Source organism: Euprymna scolopes, chromosome 5, assembly GCF_053919585.1.
Source record: "Euprymna scolopes isolate OS-2025 chromosome 5, ASM5391958v1, whole genome shotgun sequence".
Taxonomy (NCBI): Eukaryota; Metazoa; Mollusca; class Cephalopoda; order Sepiida; family Sepiolidae; genus Euprymna; species Euprymna scolopes.
This window is the reverse complement of record NC_136486.1, coordinates 151,405,997-151,433,898: the sequence shown is the minus strand read 5'-3', so window position 1 is coordinate 151,433,898 and position 27,902 is coordinate 151,405,997. Positions and strand designations below refer to the sequence as shown.

Genomic DNA, 27,902 nt, shown 5'->3' with positions numbered 1-27,902 from the left:
AACCATATTGTTTCACTCTCGTTAGGTTTTGATAAATTTTAATTAATGTATATCCTGGAGACAATGCCAAAACTTATTGAGTTAAGAATTAACTAGAAAAATGTTGCCGTTCTTTATATATATATATATATAAAAGAGACGAATATTGGCTTAAGAGAGTTTGATAAGGATATCTTAGACGGTCCTAATTATCGGCTTGAAACCGACGGTACCAATGACTTGTCTCATCTAACAACTTTCTGTACACAAAATATAAATACACTCTTATATTTCGGATTTTCCTTTTAATTGAGCACTCTGCTGGATTTCTTTTTCCAAAAAACTAATTATATATATATATATATATATATATATATATAACAATGTTTAAATGAATTAATAATGAGATAGGGTTGATTTATTTTCTTTTAAATTTTATTTTTTACTCTGCTACGCATTGAAATTTCCGATTTAAGATTTTCTACAGAATTTGCTTTATCGTTTACGAATATAATATATATATATATATATATATATATATATATATATATATATATATATACACCGTATTTACGGCCAATATTAACCGTATTAATCGCTTGAAAAAAACAACAATAACAAATTATATCATATTTTATTAAATATATATTGTAGTGGTTTAAAAAGTTAAAAACCATGATCTGAGTGCCATCAGCGAGAATCGAAACCAAAACATTCAGCTCTCAAACATTATTCGTACCCTCTGAGCCGAAGCCACATGCTTATCTGAACTTTACAAATTTACCGATCTAAAACGTACAAATGCATACTTGTGCATGCGTATAGGATACACATTAATTCAATTTACACCTGCCATGTTTCCAATTGTACAATTTTGACCCCTTAACGCCTAGTTTTCGGGCTAAAAAGAAAATTGAATTTGTTCCACACGTCCAAATCTCCCGAGGCAAATCAATTCCGCACACCCACACACACATATATATAAGTAATTAAATCAAAAGGATGCAGTGTTTACCTGATATACGCAATGGTAAACTTCAACCTAATATAAATACCAGTGTTTATATATAGATAATTTAATCCCAATAATTTGCTCATTTCTTTCTGTCCTCTGATGGGAAGAATAGCAAGAATAGCATTCTTTGAAACTCCGCGGAATAAGGACTTTGTAAATTGTTTTTTGGAGTATTCAGTCGAACAATAAATTTTGATTGTAAAGTCCAACTTACTGTTTTGATTTTTTTTCTCTAATTGATAAATTAAATATATTATACTATGTCTCTCTTGTTGTCTATTTGTCTTGCCGGATTTCAGGACAAGAAGTAAATTAGTCTGGTACAGTATTCAGCCTAGTGTAGAAGCAACACGTGTTGAAGAAGGTGCACCATTCCTCGTACAAGCCATTTTTAGTTAGCTATACTGAGGTGAGTTTGGCGCCGAATATTATTTTATTGTGAATACTTAATCAATACTTAATTACAGGGGAAAATATCCTAATGTCAGGTTGTACAGAAAGACATTAGACGGTTGCGCATCATACTAAGTAGGCCATCAAGTTATTTCCTAAAACAAAACGTAAAACGATTACTATATGCTCTATCAAATAATTGTTGTTCTTTATGAATTCGTCGAAGCTTCTCTATTACTCGGTCCGTCGGTCTGTCACATTTATTTTCGGGATAGCATTTTAATCACTAAAGGCGTATAGTGAATGGACTCTTCTCGTGAATAACCGTTCTAGGTTTTTTAGATACCTCATTTTGTCTCAATAAGAAGCTCATCCATCCGTCGTTCGTTCTGTCGCGCGTTTTATCTTTCGCGTTTAAGTTAAAACAACATTTCTCTCGTAAAAACTGCGAATTGAATGGGCGTATTCCAAGAACACACTTTTTTTTATTTCGATTCTGCAAACGACAATTTAAATCATTTTTATCAAATTATTTTTTTTTCATTTATTTGTTTTAAAATACTTTTCACGAACATTCGATGTCGTGACAGGAAATTTCTTCCCCTCGAATCAAAGATAATTTTTCTAGAAGGAAAATCTGAAGAGAAAATAAAGCTCTGACCTTTTTCTCGAAATGTTCAAAGTGCAAAAAATGTATTATTTCTTCATTCTCGGGATTTAATTATACAAGCCAAATTGCCACCCGCGGCGTATCTCTACGTCTAGCTCTTTTAGTTAATAGAATGCAATGCATGTAGTATTCTTTTCCTTGAGTCACCCCAAACAAGGCAGATTGACACTTAGAGGTAAAAGACTTGTGTGAATAAACGATCATACATAAAGGGTGCATCGTTATTAATTGTGTAGTGAGGTATTTATTAACAATACAGTTTTAGTTGTAAGCAATTTTAATCTATATATATTTATAAAAGTGAAATTGTCTGTGTCTGTCTGTCTCTGTGTGTACATTTCACTACCAAATTACTTAGTCAATTTTCAGTCTACAGAATCGAGATTTGACATAAGGGAAATTGACATTTGGGGAAATCTTTTTAATTGGTTTTCGTCCAGGAATTTGGCTGTTGAGTGGGTCAAAGTTCAACGATTTGACCATAGAAAACCAAACTCCTCCGCAAATTTTGTGTCTAGACATTTAGAATTTTAGATGTATGTTACTTCGACATGGATCAAACTTTTTAATTTGATTTGAATCCAAGACCATAAATGTTAAAGGGTCAGAATTGGGGTCAAAGTAAAAATAAAATTGACCTCTCGGCCAATTTTTGGCCTAACATTAGAAAATTTAAATAAAGTGTATTCAGACATAGGGCAAGATTTTTAATTAGAGTTTGGCGGAAAATTTGGTTGAAAAATGGCCAAAGTTCAAAACATTTTACTTTTGCGGTCTCTTGCAAACAATTCGGCCAATTTTGGGTCTAAATATTTGAAATTTTACATAAAGGGTATTCAGACATGCAGTCAGCTTTTTAATGAGTTTTGAGGCGGAAATTTGGTTGCCAAGAGGTCAAAGTTGAGACAAAGCTGAAAGAGTTCACCGTTGCAGACTCTACCAAACTCCTCCTTCAATTTTGGCTCTAAACACTTGAAATTTTAGATGTAGGTTATCTGAACATTGGTCAAACCTTTTAATATATATATATATATATATATATATATATATATATATATATGCGCATAAAGTTTGAAAAGTACATAGGGCCCGAGCAAAGCCGGGACGAATAGCTAGTTTCAGAAGAAAAAAGAAATGTTGTGCCAAACAAAATGGCTGCATCAATCCAAGAAAGCATTGAATTGTAAAAGCTTGAAAACAAAAACGTAGACGAAGAGTGCTTTCTCATGTGAAGACGAAAAATTATGTGCAGGAATTCTCACAGATTCATTATATTTTATGCAGTGATTCTGCTTTCTGCTTGGTTAGTAGCGGAGCGTGGTTTAATCTGCATGGCTAGTTCTTATCCCCTATATTTATAAATCTAACCTTCAAATTTTTTGTAACCATGCTCTGTTTGATATATAAAAAATAACACATTTAAATATCCTCGTTGATGCCGCGTGGACCAATATCTTCTCTGTCCTTGCTGAATAGTGTGCTAATAAGACAACTGAATGGTTCAAAGCGGGCATTGAAGCACATATTCCCGTACGGAAGTATTATAGCAAGCCCCACTCGTCCCATGGTTCACTTGAAATCGTGCAGCTACCATTGCACAAAGACAGCATGCACCACGCCGATTTATACGCAATAAGTCAAATGCAAATAGGCAAAATTTCATAGATGCTAAAATCATTGTAAGAGAGTAATAACCACAGCCAAACGAAGATATGCTGAAATAATCAGGGAACGCATAGAACCAAAGAAGATAGGAACCTGCGATTTCTGGAAAATTTTTAATAATGTAGTGAATAAAGGGCAATGAGTAATTCCTTCACTATCAAATAACCAGTAGGTTGCATGCACGGCAATTGAAAAGGCGGAACTGTTTCCTCAGCGATTTGCCTCCAACTCCACCATAGAGCCAATAAGCAACGCCTTCCCAAATTGCAGACAGAAGCCGCAATTGATGATCTGAAAATCAACCCTTTTCCTTTCCACAATATTATACAAAATTTAGACGCCTTCAAGGCGTGTTGGCCTGGTCTCATCTCTGCTATACTAATTAAGAAATGCTCAGATGAGCTAGCCCGCGTACTTTCCAAACTCTACAACAAATGCCTTGCTGAATCCTGCTTCCTAATAGTTGGAAGATTTTTTCTGTGGTACCAGTATACAAGAATTCTGGTTAAACAATCGAGTCTCTCAATTATCGCCCTATCAGTCTCCCCCACCCTCTTCGCCAAAATCTTTGAGATACCAATCAATCAAGCACTGGACTTGCAAAAGCTAATCTTCTCTCCGGCAAACTGCGGATTTTTCAGTGTCGTTCTAATACAGATATTTTAAAATTCATCTCTGAACGCATATACTATGCACTGGATAAGGCGAGTGAAGCCCAGGCTGTAGCCCTCGATATATCCAAGGCCTTTGACAAAGTTTGGCATGAAGGGCTGCTAATGAAAATCAAATTATATGGTATAACTGGACGAATACTAAATATAATTGGATCCTTCTTAGACAATAAGACTGTCCAGGTTGTCAATGATGAACGTTCATCCAAGCAGCATTCCAAGCAGCATTACCTCAATGCGGGAGAGCCTTAAGAATCGATTCTTGGACCACTATTATTTTCTGATATGCATCAATGACTTCCGCGATAATATTGAGTTCGTGATGAGTATATTTACTGATGATACAATGCTCTATAACATACATGATGAAAGAACGGGTGTACACAAATTCAGGACGATGGCTGAATCCTTAGAAAATGACTTCCAGACCGTAGTGGAATGGGGACGAAAATGGAAGTTAACATGTAATGCTAGTAAGACTAAGCTGCTCTCCTTATAACAGAACAAGAAGCCTTCCCAACCACCGATATCCATGACAAATAACTCCTTACCTGAGAATTCTTCCTTCAAACCCATCGGCTTAATCTTTACGGGAAATATGAACTGGAATAAATACATTGATGACATTGCGAAGACTGCTGCAAGGAAGGTGAGCTCCCTCTATCGTGCTAGAAAACTACTCACACCTGAGAGTATTCTGTATCTTTACAAGGCCACTAGTCGCCCATGCATGGAGTACTGTTGCCACATCTGGGTTAGTGCGTCTACCACTAGTCTATACCTCTTGCATATGGTCCAAAAAAGGGTCCGCAATCTAATCTTTGTCAACTAGGCTCAAACCCCCTTACCCTTCTCCGCAATATTGCATCCCTGTGGCTGTTATACAAGTATTTTGATGGAATATGCCCTGATGAACTCATTGCACTTGTGCCCCCTCGACGTACATGTCCCCCGAAAAACACACTTAGCAACAAAATCATATCCTTTCACTCTTGAGGTCCCTAAATGTCAGAGAGTCTTCTATTCTAATAGCTTCTTCCTTAGAATGGCTAGATTTTGGAATTCTCTTTCTGCTACCTGTTTCCCAAACTGTACTGATATGCAGAAGTTTATATGTCACATAAACGAACATTTTAATCTTTTATAAAGATAAATGGGTGTTTCACGAATTGGAAGACAACCAAAGGAAAAAAAACGATGTTATGAAGTGTCACCTCTCCTTTTACGCAACAAGAACGGCCCGTTTCTTGACCTTGCTATGAAAAGTGGGTTCTTTACGACCATCTTTCTCGAACTTGCGATGAAAAGTAGATTCTTTATGACCAACGGCGACGCTCAGCTCATTGGTTAGACAACGACGAAGCTCCACGACACTTCTCGAAGCAAGAGTTGCACCTAAAGGTCATGTTGACTATTTGGTGGTTTGTGACTAATCTCATCCAATATAGTTTTTGAATGCAGGCGAGGCTATTTCGGCTGAGAAATATTGTCAACAAATGGATGAAATTCATCAGAACCTTCGACAACTTAACCCAGCATTAGTCAACAGAAACCACCAATTCTTCTCCACGATAATGTCCGACTGCACGTTGTTAAACCATCCCTGCAGAAGCTGGACGGATTGAGCAACGAAACGCTGCTTCATTCGCCGTACTCTCCAGACATCTCACCTATCGACTACCTTTTTTGAAGCATCTCGAAAACTTTCTGCGTGAAAAATGCTTCAAAAACTTAGGCGATATAAAAAAACGCCTTCAGCGACTTCGTCACGTTACTGGCACAAATACACTTGTTTTGCATTGGCAAACGTGTGTTGATTCTGATGGTGCTTATTTCGATCAATAAATTTTTGTTTGAGCAGAGATATGTTCATCTTAGTTTAAAAGTTAAAATTTTCTTTTCAACCCGATATAAGGTGCTGACAGGAATTTTTACACGGTAGAGGGAATCTCCCTTTTTGCAGCAGCCTTGGTAATCTCTATGTATTTCGATAACGTTATCTGTGAATGTTCGACCGATGAGTTTAAATGGTGCGCTGCTATTGGCCATAGAAATCGGTAGTTTAAAAGGAAAGCAGCTTTTTACCATTAGCATGAACTACTACAATCAATTTATACTCCCATTCCACCACAGTGTTGATATTCTAAGAATTCAACCATTGCATTGGATGTGTGTTTGTTTTTCACGCATGTTGAGAAAAATATAGTGTTGTTAACAAATGTACCATTCCTGTTATAGATTTTCACTATATTATTAAAGATTTTCCTGAAATCGCGAGTTCCTAAAACGCAAAAGTGTGTACATATCAATTTGAGTTTGTCATCGATCTATTCATTCCTATATAAACCAAATACAATAATATTTTTCCAATACGATTTGATCACTCTTATATCCTGTTCTGCCGGGTAGTTATAGATGCTACTAGTATTCAGTAATCCTGTATTGCATAACGAGGACCGTGTTTGGGTGGAAAAGCTTTGCTTATGTCAGAATTTAGCCTGGCGAAGCCGATGAAATTACATGATTCCCGATGGAGGACTTTCTGTCTCTTTGGCTGGCGAGACATCAAGCAGAAAAGACCATTATATGTTATATCCCCAGTGAAAAGTTGCGCTCACAATATAGCAGAACGAGACAAGCTATCCGTCTATTTATTTATCTACCTCTGTCTTTCTCTCTCTCTCCCTCATATATATATGTATATATATACATGCATGCACACATATATATATACATATATATATATATATTATATATATATATATATATATATATATATATATATATACTAGCAAAAGTACCTGTCGTTGACTGGGTTCAAAAACAGCCTACAGAAAATGGACTCTGATTTATGAAAGTATGGTAGGTTATGAAAAGGAAGGGTTGTAAAGAAATAACTTCGAATTTGGGTTTATCAAAACCAAAACAAAATATGATGAAAGTAAAAATAAAATAGATAAACCCCATCATTTATTATACCATTCCTGTTCACACTGAAACCCTTATCACAATATTATGTGGATCTATATTAAAAAAACCTTGTTAAACTTTGACATATTCCCATTCTATGGAGGTCAGGCGCGAACGAACACCCCATAATTTTATTATAACATATTTCTTCAAACTGAAACATAATTATCAAAGTATACTTACGCAGATAGATCTGAAAAGTCTTTATTAAAGTCTGTGCCTATTTCCATTCTATGGACGCCAGGCGCGAACGCAGACCCCATACTTGTATTATACCATCCCTATTTAAGTTAAAACATACTTATCAAAGTATTATTATGTATATCTATATCAAAAACACTTGTAAACGTTTTTTTTTTAATTTTAAATTTTTTATTTCCATACTTTGTCGACCAGGCGCGTACGCAGACCCACAATTTTAATGAACCATCATTATGCCAGATCAAACATACCCATTCCTGTGCCTCGATACAGCTATCATTATATGTAATCAGTTTTCCATAATAGTCAACCATATAGGAGCCTATTCGTGACCAGACACCCCCCAAATACAGTTAGCTTTATATATATATATATATATATATATATATATATATATATATATATATATATATATTTATTTACCAGTGGTGAAAGAAAAAAAACCGGACTAAAGTGCTCAATGTGTAGTCAGAGCAGTATATAGGAAATTTATTACTGTGAGTCCAGAATGAGTTTACAAATTGTTTCAACTAGAGGAAAATCCTCAAAGAGAGGAAAAATCCAACTAGCATCATCAGAATTCATAGATGGACTAAGTTATAAAGTCAAATAAAAATGGAAAGATCGTAGATAAAGGGGAGTTAGAAAAGAAGGGGGAGTGGTGGGGAGAGGAAGTTGGAGTTTAAAGTAGTAGGAGTGTATTAAAAAAAGAGAGGGGTTTATAATTAAATATTAATTATGTGTAAATTCTTATATACGTGTTTTTTAACGGTTTAAACTTAAAAGACGCTACTTTTGTTGATAACGGCATAAGTAACAGTTAATTTAAAGGATCACCATGGCAACAGGTTGGAAAGTTAATGTTAGTGAAGGAACGGGTTGAAAATTGGGTTTAAAGTAATTTAGCCGGGCGGGGAGAGATTGAAAGATATTTATTGTTTATAAAATGGAAAGAAAAAGAAAAGGAAAAATAAGTTAATGAATTATACTTTACAGGTTTATTTTGATAGTGTAATGATATATATATATAATTAAATATAATATATATATAAATAAATTAGCCGGGCAGGTAGAAATTATACGTTACAGGTTTATTTTAATGAAATAAAATAAAATAGGGGAAAGCTTAAGTAAGTAACTTAAATAATAGAAAAAAACATTTTTAATAAGTAACACACAAATATAAGCACACGCATAAATATGTACAGCAAATGCACATACGTAAATGGGGGAAAAAGCACATGCGTGATCACACATACATATATATATATATATATATATATATATATATACATATACATATATACACAAACATACATATATAAACACATATATATATGTACACATACACAGATACGTAAAAATACACGCATATATACATATATAAACATATATGCAAATACACATACATCCAGATGCAAACACTTACACATACATATATATATATACATATACATATACATACATATATATATATATAAATATAAATTAGCTGGGAGGGGGGAAAATATATATATCACGTGTATACAAGTAATTTGTCTCTCTGGTGTTTTCTTGTGACTGTCTTTAAAAAAAAACGGTTATATGAACATCGGGGTCCGAGTAAATTTATTAGCAGACGGAAACAACGACCACACGGGTGGCCGTGTCAACCTTAGCAAGTGAGATTTTATGAAGAGAGATACGTCTGTGTGCTGTCTCCAATAAGACTAGCGCACAGTGTTGCTATCTGTATATCTGCCTGCTTCTTTCTCTATCTCTTTCTCTTTATATGTATAAGTATAGATAGAGAGATAGATAGATAAATATATAAGAATATATATATAAAATATCTATATATATTTATATATAAGTATATATATATACATTATATATATATATAATACATAGTTATATATTTGTATAGTTGTATGTTTCAAATGGCGGTGTGATGCGTCTAGTGTGTAGTTGTAGTCGTAGTAGTAGATGTGCTTATCATCTCTTGCTCTCAGCTAACACCGCTGGCTAGCATTTATATGAAAAAGGAGCCGAATGCGGAAGTCTCTCTCTGCCAGTATACAGTCTCTCCATTTGCAAGCCCTATGTAGTGGTTCCATGCACTGAAACATCGAAACTGAGCACCCTGCGGCCTCAGGCTAAACTACAAGGACTCGGAGACGTTGGCCCCCGGACATGTGACATGCAGGCCCATTGTCGTGTGGATATGCCCTGGTGACTCATGAACTAACCCCCAGCTATGGGTCACGTAGTTCCACTTTCTTGCGGCTGTCTTGAGAAAGGCAATGGCTAAGGGAGTAAACCCCAACAGAAAATCCGGAGTGGAGCCCCTAAGGCGGTAGGAAGACAGACCAGTCTCCTTCCGACAACTCTCGCATTCTGATTCGTCTTGACACAGTCCTGCCACTGGAACCGGCGCATTAGGAAGAGAGAGTGAGGCTGATCCTGCGCAAATCTCCCTCACTTTAATCCAAGACAAGCGCAAGTTTTTTTTTTGTTAACCTCAAGACCTGCAGCGACAGGGAAACGGCGAAGCAGTAGGTGTGGATACACTGGAAGCTGTAGCTGTGAACTTACATAGGCGATTCAGGACATGTGGTCGTTCCTCACTGGACTGAGGCAGTAGTGGGTCCGGCAGCATCCTGAGTGACCGAGCAGCCCTCTTTAGAATCGCTCTGCTCGCCTCCGTAGAATGAGGATGGGGCTAGAAAAGGTGCCCTAAAAATCGCCTGGTTCACCAAACCCTGGCCAGTATACCGCGGTTGGCGGAGATCCCTCTTCAGCAAGTCGAAACAAAAGAAAAAAAGAAAACAAAGGTGCTTACTTTAGCATCGTGAAATGTCCGAACCCTGCTCAACAATGCAAAAGCAAATTGACCTGAAAGACGAATAGCGCTTGTAGCTCGTGAGCTTGCTCGCTAAAATATTGACATTGCAGCCCTAAGTGAGACTCGTTTGGCAGACAAAAGCCAACTGAACGAAACTGGTGGAGGCTACATCTTCTTCTTGTGTGGGCGCAGTGTTGAGGAGCGGCGTGAAGCTGGTGTGGGTTTTGCTATCAAAACAACTCACGTACCAAAACTAACAAGCATTCCTGAAGGTATCAACGACACACAACTGAAAATGCAGTTATCTCTTGGACGCAACACCAGCGCTACGTTGGTCAGCGCCTATGCCCCAACGATGACTAAACCTGATAATGTCAAAGACGAGTCTTATGAAGAGCTGGACTCTCTCATTTCCTCAGTCTCTCAGTCGGAAAAGCTTGTAATTCTTGGGGACTTCAATGCACGTGTAGGTACAGATCATCAATCCTGGCACATCATTGAAAAGCATGGAGTAGGCAAATGCAATAGCAACTGGCTCCTCCTCCTTAGAACCTGTGCGTCACATGATCTCAACATCACAAACACTATGTTCCGTCTCCCAAATCTCAATAAAACCACATGGATGCATCCACGCTCTCGGCACCGGCATTAGATCGACTATGTAATTATCAGAGTCAAGGACAGGCAGGACGTGAGACTGACCAAAGCCATGTGCGGGGCTGATTGTTGGACCGACCACCGCCTCATCCTCTCCAAATTCAACTTCTTCATCCAACCAAAGAGAAGGCCTCAGGGTAAAAAAACAGCCAAGAGGCTCAATACAGCCAACTTGAAATGTCCTAAAACAGCAGAGGAATTCCAGAGCAGCATACATAATAAACTTGCTAACTTCAATCTCAAGCACAACAGCGTTGAAGAGAGCTGTACATCCTTCAGAGATGTTGTTCACTCTGCTACTCTTGACGTTCTAAGTCCTGCCACCAAACACCACCAGAACTGGTTTGACGAGAATGATTCTGAGATTCACAACTTGTTGCAGTAAAAACGTCGCCCACTAAGAGCACATCAAAATTACCCTGCCTTCTTTAACATGCGCAACAAAGTCCAATCTAAGCTGCGTTCAATGCAGGATTCCTGGCTCAGTGCCAAGACAGATGAAAGCCAAGGCTACGCAGACAAACACGATACAAAGAATTTTTACGATGCACTAAGGGCAGTTTACGGACCACAGTCTTCGGGAACCTCTCCTCTGCTCAGTGCTGACGGCTTAACTCTACTCACGGGAAAGAAAGAGATCCTCAACAGATGGGCTGACCATTCCAACAAAGTGCTCAATCGCCCTGGAGCCATCAATGATATAGCAATTGAACGTCTCCCCCAAGTCCCCCATCAACAGCTCGACACACACCCCCATCAATCGAAGGGGTCAGCAAAACCATTCATCAGTCAACCAGTGGAAAAACTCCAGGTCAAGATAAAATCCCAGCTTAGGTTTACAAGTCCGGTGGTGCAGCCTTGCAGGAGCAGCTGACCTGCTTGTATCAGATCATGTGGAGGAAGGGACAACTACCACAAGAGTTTAAAGACGCCACAATCGTTCACATCTATAAGCGAAAAGGAAATAGCCAATCTCTCTCCTTCCATAGTAGGAAAGATCTTGGCTCGCATCCTCCTCAACCGCTTACTTGGTCACCTGGAACAGGGTCTCCTGCCGGAGAGTCAATGTGGTTTCTGCGCCGGTCGGGGGACCACTGACATGATCTTTGCCGCTCGTCAGCTTCAAGAGAAATGCATCGAACAGCACCGAGACCTTTACACAACCTTTATCGACTTGACCAAGGCATTTGACACAGTAAGTCAGGAAGATCCGTGGAAAATAATGAAGAAATTCGGTTGCTCAAGTACTTTCGTCACAGTAGTTCGTCAATTCCATGAAGGCATGATGGGGCGTGTCCTTGACAACGGTGAACCCTCGGAGGCTTTTCCGGTAACAAGTGGAGTTAAACAAGGCTGTGTCCTTGTCCCTACACTGTTCAGCTTGATGTTTTCTGCAATGCTATTTGACGCTTTCAGCGACCAGTCACCAGGCATCAACATTAAATTCAGAACAGATGGAAAGTTGTTTAACCAAAGGAGACTGCAGACTGTGACAAAGGGTGAAGGAAGCAGTACTGAGTGACTTTCTTTTTGCTGATGACTGTGCCCTCAATGCCAGCAAGAAATGCAAGAGCAGATGAAAAAATTCTCCGCAGCCTGTGACAACTTCTGCCTCACAATTAGCACCAAGAAGACAGAAATTATGTTCCAACCAGCCCCCAGAAATCTGTATCATGAGCCAAGTATCTCAGTCAAGGGACAGAACCTTCAAGCGGTTTGTACCTTTACCTATCTGGGCAGTACTCTGTCCTGGACAGTCACAATCAATCTCGAAATCAACAACAGAATCGCAAAGGCAAGCAGCGCATTCTGGAGACTCAAAAGCAAAGTCTGGGAAAGGAGGGGAATCAGCATTGACACCAAGCTGAAGGTTTACAGAGCAGTTGTCCTCACCACATTGCTCTATGACTCAGAAACCTGGACTACCTACAGAAGGCACGAAAAAACGTTGAACCACTTCCACCTGAGATGTCTCCGAAATCTTTTCAATATCAGATGGCAAGACAAAGTCCCTGATACAGAGTTCCTGAAAAGTGCTAATCTTCCCAGCATAACTACCACTATTCGAAAAACCCAACTGAGATGAGCAGGTCACGTCTCCTGCATGCCAGATGAAAGAATCCCAAAACAACTCCTGTATGGTGAGCTGTGCCAAGGCAAGCGTCCAGTCGGAGCACGAAGAAAACGCTTTAAGAACAACTTGAAAGTCTCCCTCAAAGACTTCAACATCAGTACCGAGGGCTGGGAATCGCTTGCATCAGACAGACCTCACTGCCGCCACCTCATCAACAAAGGAGCTGAAACAGCTGAAGAAATAAGAACCCTCAAAGCGTGCAACCCGCAAAGCCAGAGCAACAAGCTCTATCCCCACAACACCTGCTCAACACTGTCCAACTTGTGGGAGAGCCTTCCATGCCCGATCCGACCTTACAAGTCAACTCCGGAACACAAAAACAATACTTCTACTCACTGATGTCATGGTCATCTTCGACTTCGAAGGACGAACACGTGAGAGATTATATATATATATATATATATATATATATATATATATATATAAAGATAGAGAGAGAAGCGGGCAGACGGAGTACTGTTGCCACATTTGGACAGGAACTGCTAGAAAGGACTTATCCTGCTTTGATGGAGTTCAAAATAAACTTCGTAGCTTCGTAGATGTCCTTTTCTCTTCCCTGCAACCTCTATCTCACAGAAAAGATGTTGCGAGTTTGTCTCTGCTTTTATTTCATGGTAAGTACTCGACTGAGCTTCAATCTATGGTCCCCCCTCGTCAAACTTTCACAAGAAACACTCGTCTAGCTGAAAACACTATCAATAATTCCCCCCACTTTATCTGTGCCTAAAACTAAACGTAGATTCTATGAACAAAGCTTCTTTCTTAGAAGTGCACGCCTGTGGAACTGTCTTCCGTTTTCCTGCTTTCCAGCTGACTACAATCTGATTGTCTTCAAGTCCAACGTAAACAAATTCTTTATGAGCCGTTCCACTTAAGTTGACAAATTTACCGAATTTCCATTACTAACGATTACTATCTTCGAGTGGTCTTTGGTCCTTGATAAGTGGTGATGCCTATGTAAAAAAAATGTTTATAGATTTACTAAACTAAGTAATAAATTATTATGATTTGGAAGCACAGCTGTTTTACGTAAAGAGTAGTAATGTCGACTATATTTAGTTTTAATTTCTTTATGGAAAGAATTTGATTCATAGGTGTTCGTCAGGATGCTCTACAATTTATTCTCAACAGCCTTTAAGTGTAAGCCGTAAATAGTTTGACATCTGATCACCAGTAGAACAGGTATTCTAGCAATAAATTAAAAAGCATTTTGATTTTAATCTTCGCAAGTGTACGTAAATTTGTTGCAAAAAGATTTTGTTCTGGCAAGTAATTTTACCAATGCTGGCCAGAGTATTTCTTTGTCTCCTACATAATATTTTGATTGCATAAATTCCCCTCTGGATAAAAAATACCGTACGTTCGCAACAATATATGCCATATACACATTTACTATGTCTAAACTATTAGCCACTAGCTTATGTAACTTTAGAATTACATTTTAGATACATTTAGTCGTTATAATAAAATCCTACATTTCATCCTAAGAGTAACATCATCACAATTGCAACATTTTTAGACAAAGTAGTTCTTTTTTTTCACTCTAAACATACAGTCCTCACACCGCCCCACTTATCACCGTCCCAATATTTTATGCAGATATTTGAATATAGACTAATTATAGACATGCTTTTCTTTAAAATGAAAACTTTTCTTACATTTTGTTCATAGTATTTGCGCGTGGGGATGTTGGCAGCAATTATTAAGGTTAAATTTGAAGACAATACTTTGACAACTCCTCCCATTAACACAATGTGGTGTCTATTTTGAAAGCCGTCTGTAACATGGGTATGTAACAGTTGACCATCTCGAAATCCGTTCTTAACATAAGGAAGTTGGGGGTATCCATTTCGAAAGACATACTTAACATAAGGAGGTTTGGAGTGTCTATTCTGAATTCCATTCTTAACATGAGGGGATTGTGGGTTGCGCAACAACAACAACAACAACAACAATCGTACTTCATTTTTTTACGAGGAGGGTATGCTTGATTATAGACCAATTGTAGGGGGGGGGGTTATAGATAATTTATCCTTAGATCCACCTACACACTTTTCTATAATATGACGACTTTTTCAGTTGTTCTACTACTGATTAAGAACATCTCATTTACATTTGGCGGATTACAAGTTGTTTTCGCGGTATAACGCCCTGTATTATGCACTTTAAATCACTAACCGCCAGATGGGCGAAGAACAAATCTAATCATATCCGACCACCCCAAAAAAACTTCGTTGGTTCATAGAATTTGTGCGTGGGGATCCTGGCAGCAATTATCAAGGTTAAATTTGTGGCAAATATTTTGACAGTCACATCACTCACAAAATGGGGTGTCTATTCCGACATTAGGATGTTGCGGGTTACCATTCCGAAAGACATTCTTAACATGAGGAGGTTGGGGTTGGCCATTCCGAAAGCCATTCTACACATGCGGAGGTTGGGCTTGCCCATTCCGAAAATCGTTCTTAACATTAGAAGGTCGGGGTGTCTATTCCAAAAGCCGTTCTTAATATGAAGAATTTGGGATTGGGCAACAGCAACTACAACCGTACTTTAATTTTTCTATAAAGTGATGGCATGCTTCTACCGGGCAACACCGGTTAACGGGTGCTGTTAGTTATTTATAAATTCAAGCGTTAAACAAGCGTAATACAAGAATAAAAATCAAAATATAAAGTATAAAAAAATGTTCTTGGCAGCGTCGGATAGAGAAAGCTAGTACAGGATGTAAATAACTTTTTTATGAAAAGGTTCATTTCTGTTCGTTTTTGTTGCTGATTACAAATAGAATTTATACAACAAATTTTAATTAATAATATTCTTTAATAGAAGAAGCCAGATCATTCTTTTGAAAATATAATCTTGTAAGTTTAATTTTAAAATCTATGTCATTTTTGTTACATAATTAAAATCATTGATATTTATCTGAGATTTTCGGTGTAATACACCTTCCTCAAAGAGGACTACTCTCTCTCTCTCTCTCTCTCTCTCTCTCTCTTTCTTTTCAATTTGTTGGTGTTATAATATATAACTCCTCATATTAAACATTCGCACCAACCGTACAAATATATCAATTTCAAATTTTACGACAACCGTCAATAACATCGGGCGTATACTTTTCTTTTTCCACTAGAAAACGGACACTTCGAGGTTAATACCAGAAGAATATAGAAAAAAACATTTTTTTTTTTGAAAATTGTGTGTTACACCGAAAATCTCAGAAAAAGAAATGATTTTATTAATTAAATAAAAGGCATATAACATTATTTGATTTGCAATAGATGTTTTAAATTAATAATATTCTTATTTATTAGTTTCTTTCTGTTTTTTTTCTGTTTCCATGAAATATGGATTCGCTTTTTTTGAGTCGAACGTTTTTGTTTCCAAGTGATGCTTTCACGTGTGATGACGTTCTTTTCTGTGATCACCAACTTTAGATAAATACGTCTGATATAACTGCATAGAAAAGTCGCAAAACTTTGTTGGTGTATTTTCTGTGGAATTAACAAAAAATAATCGATTCTAATGTCAGCTAGCTGCCTCTTTTGGAGACAGGTTCCGCTATGAACTGATAATATGAACAGACAAAAGTGTGGATGGTGGGAAGAAGGGAGAGTATCTGAAGCAGAATTTTATTTTAGATCGTCAGACAGGCTGCTATCGAAGCAAGAATAATCACACGGTGTTTGTATGGCTTAGAAAATCAAAATAGATATGCTTTCGAGTGAAATTAACGCTTCCTTGTTGCCATCCAAAATGAGAACGACGTTGTCTGAAAACAACCACCTTTTACAGAGAGAATCTTTTTTGCCATTTTGCGGAACAACTATCAATAAATAGGTGATAGTTATTGACAGGTAGTTCTTTGGTGTTGGAATTATTGCAAGACAATGTGAAGTCAACATACAAGGTGTGAGAAACGGATTAACTGCATGTGAGGCTGACAACGTGGGGATCGCAGTTCATGTTTACCAGAAATGTCACGTAGCAAGCATAAAACGTATTCATTTTCGTCGCGTGACTGATTATGATCGTACGAAGTTTAACAATAACTTCGATTCTTCAGATACGGCCATTAAATGTATGCGTTTAGAAATGATAATGTTATTTCGAATCCATTCGTAACGGGCCGGCAAATAGGCGACTCAGACATATCGTACAGATGTTTAGATGGGCCTTTAAATACTATTCTATAATTAAGCAAAACAATTCGAAGAAAATGTTAATTACAACTACAGCATATTCGAATGTTTGACATTCAGAGCTTCTTATAGCGTTTCTTAGACGATTCTTTTGTGAGATGTGTTTAACTATAAAAACACTGTTAGGCGCGAGCGCGATTAAGTGGTGATGCCGTTACGAGAGTCAGTTAAAATACGTTATGACAAAGATTCTCCCCCATTCCTTGATTAGATTTTCATCTATGACGCTCGCGACAAATACCCCTCCAGCCGTCCTCATCATATCACACATTTCTTCATCCCCTTACACCGTCCATATTCATTCTTCCTATTTCATAAAGAAACAAGCAGGGAGGGAATTCATCTTATTCGGATTATACCTTTTCTAAGAGATAAATACACTGTGATTATTAATCCACTCTTTTTTAATCCCAATCCTGTCCACTCCCATGAACAGCCGAACTCAAATCTTCATACATGTGTTTTCATGCGACTATATATATTATCTTATATAATATAAAGAGAAGAATTCTAAATTTTATTGCACAATAAACTAATTGATGTATATATGTGTGTGTGTGTGCGCGCGCACGTGCGTGTGTGTGCGCGCACGTGCGTGTGTGTGTCTACTTCATTTAATCACATAAATTAATATACGAACGTATAAATTTATGCGTAAATTTTAAGTATTTACTTCAACACTGTTCAATACGTAGGTAGAGCTAGATAGTAAGTTATAAAATAAAATATATATAGCAATTAAGCTACACAGAATATTCCGCTAGGATTAATCAGGCTTATGGCTAAGCCTGATGAATCCTAGCGTGGGTGAAACGCGGAATATTCTGTGTAGCTTAATTGCCATATGTATTTTATAACTTACTACTATATATATATATATAGTATAAATGGTAACTAATAAAAACTGAAGAAAGTGCTCAATACTGTTGTAGAGCAAATATGCGTTTTATTTTTTTATTACCGTATCTTTCTATTAAGTTACATTATTGTTTCAGCTACCCGGCCGTTTTTTTATTTTTTATTTTTATTTTTTTTTTTTTTTTGCCGTCTGTAGCTTCCTCGGACTATTACAGAAATGTTCGTTATTATGGGATGAAAGAGTGAATGAGGTCAGGGGAGGGGTGCGAGGAGAGCTGAAAAAGAGGAAGGGAACAAGGGGAAAGGTGGGAGGGGGTGCTTGGTATGTCGGTAATGTTTTAGTTTTGGAGTTTAAGCAACTAGTAGGGGAGGGTCTGGGAAGTTCATTTCTGGTGTGGCTGAGGGCATAGGGATACATGGAGGGGGAAGGGGAACATGTGGGTGTAGGAGGAGGGGGTTACTTTAAAATTCGAGTCTTAATGTTAAAGTTTTTGGCGTCTCGTTGGTATGTCTAGTCATTTTTTTCTTGTCTTGTCGAATTTTTCTCTGGGTTATTTAACGATGATACTGATGAAAGAACTTTAGACTACCTTGCCATTTGGGTCGTAACATACCACAACCGACATATTATTTTTTTTTATTAACACGATACGTAATCGGGAATAAATTCCAATTTGGAACCCATCGGATCGTATAGTAACATGAGGTCCGCCGCGAGATCAGTTAAACACCAAATAAGTGAGGTCGCACCCCGTGGCTTATAACTCTCGTTGAAATACTAAAATATTTTGCACTGACGAATAAGGCAATATTACGGACAAAGAAAACTTTCTACGAAACCTATCGCCAGAGAGATTAGAAAGACTCAAGAAGGATTAATTAATAGAAATAGGAAGGAAACTAGATTTAGAGGTGAGCGGAGCCATGAAGTTGATTAGAGTGATCACTGAGCATATGATGGATAATGATATCTTCAACGAACAAACACTGGAAGAATCACCAGCGGAGATAACGGCCATGACGCCCAGTTTAGTCGAACTATAAAAAGCTAGAATAATGGCTAGAATGGAGATTGAGAAAGCTCGAATCGAGCAAGAGATTAGAATGAGCAAATTGGATATATCTTATCAAACACGGGAGGACAGGCAAAACAATTTTGACATGATGAAAAAAGCACACCTGTTCCCAAAATTCGTGGGGAAACATGTGGATGAATACGTCGCGCATTTTAAGAGAACTGCACTGAACATGAACTGGCCGGAAGAATGCTAAACGATGCTTTTACAGATAGCGTTAAGTCGCAAAGCGCAAAAGACGTACGCAGCACTTTCAGCGTAGGACTGCGTTGATTATTAAACAGCAAAAAACGCGATCCTTAAAGGATATGAACTAGTCCTATAAAAAAAGCACTTACACGCGCGGGGGCGATTAAGTGGCGATACTGTTACGAGAGTCAATTAAAATGCGTAATAACAAAGATTCCCTTTCTTTTATTAGATTTTTTCGATCGTTGAAAGGAAGAGGAAAGTGAATCTTTCATGATGCCCACACGTTACTAACGGAAATGGCCCAGACAAACACCTCTCAATCCCTCGTCATCACGTCACACATTTCGTCATCCTCTTACCCTCCCCATATTCTTCCTAGTTCATAAAGAGAGAAGGAGGGAGAGAATTTAAAATAAAATAAAATCAAACCGCATAAGGAATAAAATAACTATTCCAAAATCAACCGTCACAGGGGGGGGAGAGACACAGGATGATAGAATCTGTTGTAGAGAATTTGTTAAAGTCACCAGGCGCCCTAATTGATTGAATTTGGGGATAACTACTCGTGATAAAAGGCCAACATGCCTATATGCATTTATCAATGCAACGAAATGGGACAGCCACATCAAAAAATTATATTTACCGCAAATTAGGGAACAAAAATGTTACTGCGAATATCAAAGAATTATTAAAATTCCGGAAAGCTTGAAATTCGACGATGATTTCTCTTAAATACTTTATTTCTGTGGATCATTCATCTCATTAAGATTATTTTGATTATGAATCCCCACTTTTTATCCCAATTCTGTCCACTCCCATGAATAGCCGAACTCAAATCTTCAGACATGTGTTTTCATGTAACTATATAGTATCTTATATAATATAAAGAGAAGAAAAAAGAAGGCATTGCTAAACTTGAGAATTTCTTTCTTTTGTTCCGTTTTGTTTTGACCCGTTGAGACATTGCATTCTGTGTTTTGTTTAAAAGAGAACAGAAAGATTCGTAAACTTACGAATTTCCTTTCTTTGTTCGTTTTGTTTTGACCAATTGTGACATTGCATGTCATGTTTTAGTTTGTTTTTATTAAATTTTATTACACAATAAAATAATTGATGTGTGTGTGTGCGCGTGTGTGTGTGTGTGTGTGTGTGTGTGTGTGTGTGTGTGTGTGTGTGTGTGTGTGTGTGTGTGTGTGTGTGTCATTTGTTTTTGTCTCGACGAATTATGCTCTGAGTTGTTTCTGGGTAATGATCGAAGAACCTTAAACTACATCACCATTTGGGTCATAACAAGCCACGACTGGTATTACATTTTTTTTATTAACACGGTACCTAATCGGGAATAAACTCAAATTGGAAACCCATCGTAATAACACCATTTTGAAACTTTATTAATAAGTCAAAACTTATCAAGGCTAGAAGCAACTAAGCGAATGCAATAAGGATACTGATAGATTTTACTTTAAATGATGAAGAATATTATTAGATGATTTAAATCATAGATTATACTAAACATAATGCGATCACTCATGATGACGTTGTTTGAAATATTTTTGGATTCAATTTGAAAGGATCATACTGTAGCCTGTCAGAAAGAACTCCAGTGGTGACATGTTCTTAGGGAAAAAATATGTGTTCATGAAAAGTCATGCAATGCATAAAATATGTTGTTTTTTTATGAGGACAGATTGGCAAGTTTCTTATAAGATTTGAAAGGATTATGTTGTCATTCTAATATCTATCATTCTAATATCTGTTATTCTAATATCTAAGCGTACTTTACGAACAGGAGACCCTTTTTTTACACAGTGATCACCACTTATCAAGGCCCGGAAGCCACTCAGGGATAAGGGTTATTGCAAGTACATTACGTTAGTGTGGAGATTTGATGAAGTGTTTACTTAAGGGGGCGGTTCATTAGGAATTTGTTAACATTGGACTTGAACACATCCAAGTTGTAGTCCGGTGGGAAGCAGGCAGACGGAACAGAGTTCTACAGGCATGCAGTTCTAAGAAAGAAGCGTTGTTCATGGAATCCACGTTTTGATCTAGGCACAGATAAAGAGCGGGGGAAATTTTTCACAGTGGATTCGGCTAGACGGGTGTTTTTCGTGAAAGATTGGCGAGAGGGGACCAGAGATTGGAGTTCAGACGAGCACCTGCCATGGAAATAACGATAAAACAAGGACAGGCTCGCAACGTCTCTTCTGTGGGAGAGAGGTTGCAGGGTAGAGAAAAGGCATCCCCCACTAAGCCACGAAGTCTATTTTGTACTCTGTCAAGGCAGAATAGGCTGTTTTTTGCAGCTCCTGCCCGGATATGGCAACAGTATTCCATCCCTGGACGTACTTGGCTTTTATATATAGAGAATTGCATTAGTAGTGATATATCTTTTGGAGCGGTAGAAGGATCGCACCATCTTTCCAGCGACCTTGGCAACAGATTTGATGTACATGTTCCATTTCAGACCAGGAGTAAAGGTCAAACCAAGAAGCTTGTCAAAACACGGGGCCTCACTCAGACGAGAGCCATCCATCACAATTGATGCCAGATGGGGATCAGAGCGTTGATGATGTAAGGATAGGAGTTTGGTTTTGGATGCATTAAAGGTAACCAGCCACATCTTCCCCCACTGAACAACGCGCTCGAGATCATAGGAGAGAGAATCAGAGAGAACTTTGTCATTTACAGCCTTTGATGTGTTGCCGTAGATGGTCGTATCATCAGCATAGATGTCAACGAATGATTTAAGTATGTGTTTAGGGAGGTCATTGATGTAGATCAGGAAGAGAGTTGGGCCTAGGATTGACCCCTGAGGGATTCCAGCATTTATATTGCAGGCCTCCTATTTTTGTCCATCTACCACTACTCTTATGAGCCTATCGGAGAGAAATGATTTAATGATTGAGAAAACATTTCCAGTTATACCGTAGCTTGAAATCTTGTGAAGTAGACCCTTATGCCATACCTTGTCGAAGGCCTTTGATATGTCAAGAGCAATTGACCTAGAAAGGAAGCCTTTGTCGAGAGATTCACTAATCCTGTGGGATATAACCGTCAGCACATCTGCGGTAGATCTTGCAGAGCGGAAACCATATTGTGTGTCACTAAGAAGGTTATTTCTGCTGAGGTGGTTGACAATTTCTCTATTTAATATGGATTCCAGCAACTTACTCATACCACACAGGAGACTTATACGTCTGTACTGAGAGGGAGATGACTTATCACCTGAATTCTTAAATACAGGGAAAACTGATCAGGTTTTCCAGGGAGTCGGAAAGCACTTCTCCTTAAGGCAGCACTTAAACAGTTTCGTAAGTATGGGAGCAAGTTCTGGTTGAAGCTCTTTTAACACTATAATTGGGATGCCATCAGGGCCAGTTGCTTTACTGGAATCTATGTTCTTGATTAGCTTGGCGACCTCATGCACGGATATTTGTATGTTACCTAGCTTGTTCTGTGTTATAGGAGGAAATATGGGGAGTTGATGGCCTTCGTCGCATAGGGTAGAACTAGCTGCAAAGTTCTTTGCAAATAGTTTGGCCTAATCTGACGCTGACGAGATGACCTCTGGTCCATTGATAATGGTTGGGATAGAACGCACACTTCTGTTCAGGATCCTATTTGTTATTCGCCAAAACTGGTGGGAACCAAGCCGCTGATCAGCTACCTTAGATTTAACAGACTGGGCATATAGCTCTCTTGCATTTTTTATTACTCTTTTACAGTGGTTGCTGGCAGTCCTGAAAGCAGCTTTAGTCTCAGTGCATCTATTACGTTGGTAGCTATGGAAAAAGTGATTTCTGTGCGCGATAGAAGCAGCACATTCTGGGGAGAACCATGGCTGGCTGTAAGGTTTTTGTTGGAATTTTTAGATGGTATGAATTGGTTTATGCCTACAATTAACCATTCGGTCAGATCTGATACTATAGAGGACATTTTCTTTTTAAACATGGAGTGCAGATGTAAATCAGATATGAATGTACGGAAGCTATCTCAGGTAAATCAGATATGAATGTACAGTCAGCCATAGAGTATCGGTATACAGTACGGTGGAGGGATACGTCTGGGGGCTTCTTACATTTCGTTTTTATCTTAACTGATACGACGGAGTGGTCGGAGGATCCTAGAGGAGAATGAACGGAACATGAACATAGCTCAGGGGAAGTTGAGAGAAAAAGGTCTAGGAGGCTTGCATATTGACCGGGTGTATCGGGCACACGGGTGGGTTCACGAACAATCTGAGTGAGGTCATGAGCAATGGCAAAATCATGACAAAACCTCCCCTCATCATCTGTCTTATTTGAATGGGTCAGCCATTCCACGTTATGGACGTTGAAGTCACCACAGATGTGGATCTTAGCCGAGGGATGTGAAGACAGTATGTGGTCTATTTTCTCAGATATGCTCTTAAAGATAGTAACTCCACTGTTGTGGGGTCTATAGAGAGCAAATATAAATGCAGTGGTGTTAGAAAGTGCAACCCTGAAGCACATATAGGGTAAATTAGGATCTTTTCTAGAGATATCTTGGCCACACGGGAAGCCATCCTTCATGTAGACACATATTCCATGCCCATGGCGGTCTTGGGTGTCAGATTTAGCTGTTAAATTCGAGTATCCGTTAATTATGAACTCATCTAGGGAAGTGGTCGGCACTATTCCAGTTTCACTTAGAAATAATATGTCCGGTTTCATCTCCTGTAATTGGGTTTCAACCTCTGGAAGGTTGGAACGTAGATCCCTGATTTTGGAGAAGGATACCTGGTAGTAGGGGTCTACGTTGGAAGATGGGGTTCTAGGTTTAATCAAGTTTTTATTCTGGAGATATATACTATTAGTATTATATAAAATTGCCACAATTTAAAAGTTTGTGTTCTTTTTGCCCTTGTTATTTTCAACTGTTTATTCATGATATATTATTTCTAAAACTACATAGTTTATTGGGCGAAATCCCACACTTTTAAGCTTTCAGTAAATTTTCTAAAAGACAAAAGAACAAGATAGGTAATAAGTCGTTAAATCCACTTTAGAGTCTGTTTCCTATTTTGCTAGTTTCATTCGTCGCTAGTCTAAATGTTTCTTTTTCGTCAAGTCATAGCATTACCACTATGCAATATTATGCAGACGATACCAATCTATTTCCTCTCAGAACCTGCTTTATCTGTTCATCTTTATGAATTCTCAAAGAGACGAACTGATAGAAAGAAATATAGCACAGAAAAATATGAGCGGTTCTGTTTCATCAAGGAGGATTATGCGTTATGCGTGAGAAACCGTTCGAAATAATCAACAGTAGTAAACGGAGTATATAGAAATAGGAAAATCAGAAATTAATTAAATAGAAAAACTTAAATATATTTTCCTTCAACAAAAGATCAGTCAAACAGGGGAGATGCGTTTTCTTATTTTATTCTCTTATCAAACGCATAAATATTTGTTTTACTTCTCTTAAAATAAACGAAATTTCTAATGTCCCAAATTAGTTTTTAAACTGCATTGGTTACAATATATGTTTAGCTATTTCGTTGCTAAATTAAAAAATTGTCAAACTTTTAAAAAGTGAATAAAATATAGATTTAGTTACTCTCTTTCTCTCTCTCCAGAAATCTATATATTAATGCTGTAGTACATTTAACCTACGTACGTACGTGTGTCACGGTAACCAGATAATAAATTATTTGATCGGAGGATCCTATTCATTAAAAAGGACAATGGAAGGTGATAATTACTACGAACATTAAAATAGTATATAGATATGCTAATATAATGGTCGTAGCAGGTAATCATCTTCTATCCTACTGTTTAATAAATAGGATCTCCTGATGACCGAAGACGCAATGTAAAATAAAAAATAAATGCATAAATTTGGCCGTACGTGAAACTAAAATATACCTTCTTGGTTTTCTGGCAAGGATCCAAAAGTAGTATCTGTTCTGTATAAAGATGGTACAATGATATCGTGAGGTTTCCGTTCGCAACGGACGTCTATACATTGAAATTTATGTCAGAGACTTCAATAAGAATATTCAAGATAGACCGTAATAACCAAAAATATTCTGACTCTACATTAACTAGATTACTTAGATAAATACTTTTATAGATTTAACAAAAGTGATACAATAATATCGCGGGGTCTCCATTCACACTGAACATCCACAGAATGCCCAGTAGCAGTATATTGATATAAAAGACGCCGCTGTGAAATTTCCACAGGTCTCGCTAGTAAAAAGTAAATGAGATAGAGTCATATATACTTTTTTAAATTTCACCGAAGAAAAATTATTTGTTGTTGATGGTTATTTGCGCTTGCGTTTTAGAGCATTTCCTTTTCTCCTTTCTTGCAAATCACTTCTATCTATTTTACTGGTCTTTTCACCTTCTGATTCATTCCCTCCACAAAATCTTCTACATGACGTGAAGTGGGTTAGGCATACATAAAATCACTTTTTATTATAATTATTCTACTCTTATATAAAAGGAACTTTGTCTGTGTGTGCGTGAGTTCGTTCCCTATGGACTCGAAAACAGCTGGGCCTGTTTTATGAAATTCTACACGAAGGTACTTTATGTGCCTGGCAGTGTTCTTAGATGGGTTTCATATAGGAATGTATTCGATAAGTATCGATAATGAGATGAAAGAAGGAACATTCGGCTTAGACCAAAGTTAATACCTTACACAGTCTATTATTACAAATACCTTTAAGAAAGTTTATTACCACACAAGCAGAAAGACCCCACATATAAAATCAGCAGTAGATTCTTTGATATGACAGGGACGGGTTAAACTTTAATTCAAACTATCTATCTATCTACTCTATTGTTATATAAAACGAACTTTGTCTGTGTGTCTGTATGTGTGTTTGTGTGTCTGTTTGTTCCCTATGGACTCGAAAACGGCTGGATCGATTTTTATTAAATTTCACACGAAGGTACTTTATGTACCTGGTAGTGTACTTACATAGATTTTGTATTGGGATGCCTTCGATAGGTTTTGTATTGGGATGTTTAATCAATAATCGAAACAATCCGATAAAAGAAGGAACATTCGATTTGGACCAAAGTTAACACTTTACACAGCCTAATATCACAAGCACATTTGAGAAGTTTTATTACTACACTCGCCGAAAGGTCCAACATACTAAATCACTAGTATGACAGAGGCGCGTTCGAAATGAATGTTTCTATTTAAAACACAATTGCAGCATAATACTTGATTTTTTTCTCATTTTAAAGTTAAATGAAAGCCATTATTACCCCACAAGCAGTAAGGTCTCGCATATATAATTAAGAGTAGGTCATTTGCTATGACAGAGGCGCGTTGAAAATGAATGATTCTATTTAGACCACAACTGAAGCATGATGCTTAATTTTGCATTTTAAACTTTAATTCAAGCCATTATTTAAAAATAATTTTATAAAATCAACAATAAGTTCTCTACAGTGCAATGTAGACCACAATGAATTATAGACTAAGTCACCTTATTAAGGCATATGAAGCTTCCTCCCAGTGCACCGCGATGGCTCTTCAACTACAGCAGACTGTAAATCGATTTGATTGAAAAATAAGCGATTTCATCGATGTCCATGACAATAAAAATATGGGAGTGTCAAACATTCGTTGATCATCATTCAATCACGGGTAATGCCAGGTCACCCTGCTAGTAATACTATATCTTGTAACATTTGCCTCATAATCCAAATTCTCTCCTAGTGGATATCAACAATTGTCTCTTGCCAAAAAAAAAAAAAAAAAAAAAAAACGTAATTACAATCGCATTTAATAGTTTTACACGCGATCTCATTTCTATGATCGACTCTGTCTGTCGGTCTCTTACATTTCTGCATAAAAAAAGAAGAACAAACGTTGTTTTTACGCTAAATCCGGAATGGGACGATTTTCTTATTTCAGATACAAATTTTTGTTTCACTTCTTTTAAAATAAACGAAACTTATGAACATATTTCGTTTTTTTAATTGCATTTACAACGAACGAGTCTTTTAGCCATTTCGCAGCTAAATTTAAAAATGTTTCTATCTTTTAAAAGGTAAATAAAATATTAATTCATTTATTATTATCTCTCTCTCTCTCTCTCTCTCTCTCTCTCTCTCTCTCTCTCTCTCTCTCTCTCTCTGCCAAAGAATACACTTACGTTGTTTTGTTGTTTTTTTTTTTACTTAACACGCTGACTGAATGGGCGATTTTTTTTTTTTTTTTTTTTTTTTTTTTTGTTAAATTAAATGTATATAAGCATCTCTATAAGAAGCACTGGTTTTATAGCGTATTGACTTTCGCGAATTATTTCCTCTTTTGTGACGTCATAGGAAGTAAACGGAGTTAGTTAATTTGACAGCCCCGCCAATTACGCTTCACGCTTTCTTGTTTCTTTCATTTA

The 27,902-nt window shown here is 37.5% G+C and overlaps 2 protein-coding genes across 2 annotated transcripts; both read left to right on the top strand.

The window, feature by feature from the left end:
* Positions 1 to 5,546: 5,546 nt before the first annotated feature.
* Positions 5,547 to 11,040, top strand: LOC145276652 (protein CFDP2-like). The gene is made up of 2 exons (XM_080127843.1): positions 5,547 to 5,739; positions 10,499 to 11,040. Exons 1-2 carry the CDS (start codon positions 5,547 to 5,549, stop codon positions 11,038 to 11,040), a joined length of 735 nt encoding a protein of 244 aa, XP_079983969.1.
* Positions 11,041 to 12,144: 1,104 nt separating this feature from the next.
* On the top strand, positions 12,145 to 12,567 carry LOC145276651 (uncharacterized). Its single transcript, XM_080127842.1, has one exon. The coding sequence runs from the start codon at positions 12,145 to 12,147 to the stop codon at positions 12,565 to 12,567; it is 423 nt and encodes a 140-aa protein (XP_079983968.1).
* Positions 12,568 to 27,902: the final 15,335 nt, after the last annotated feature.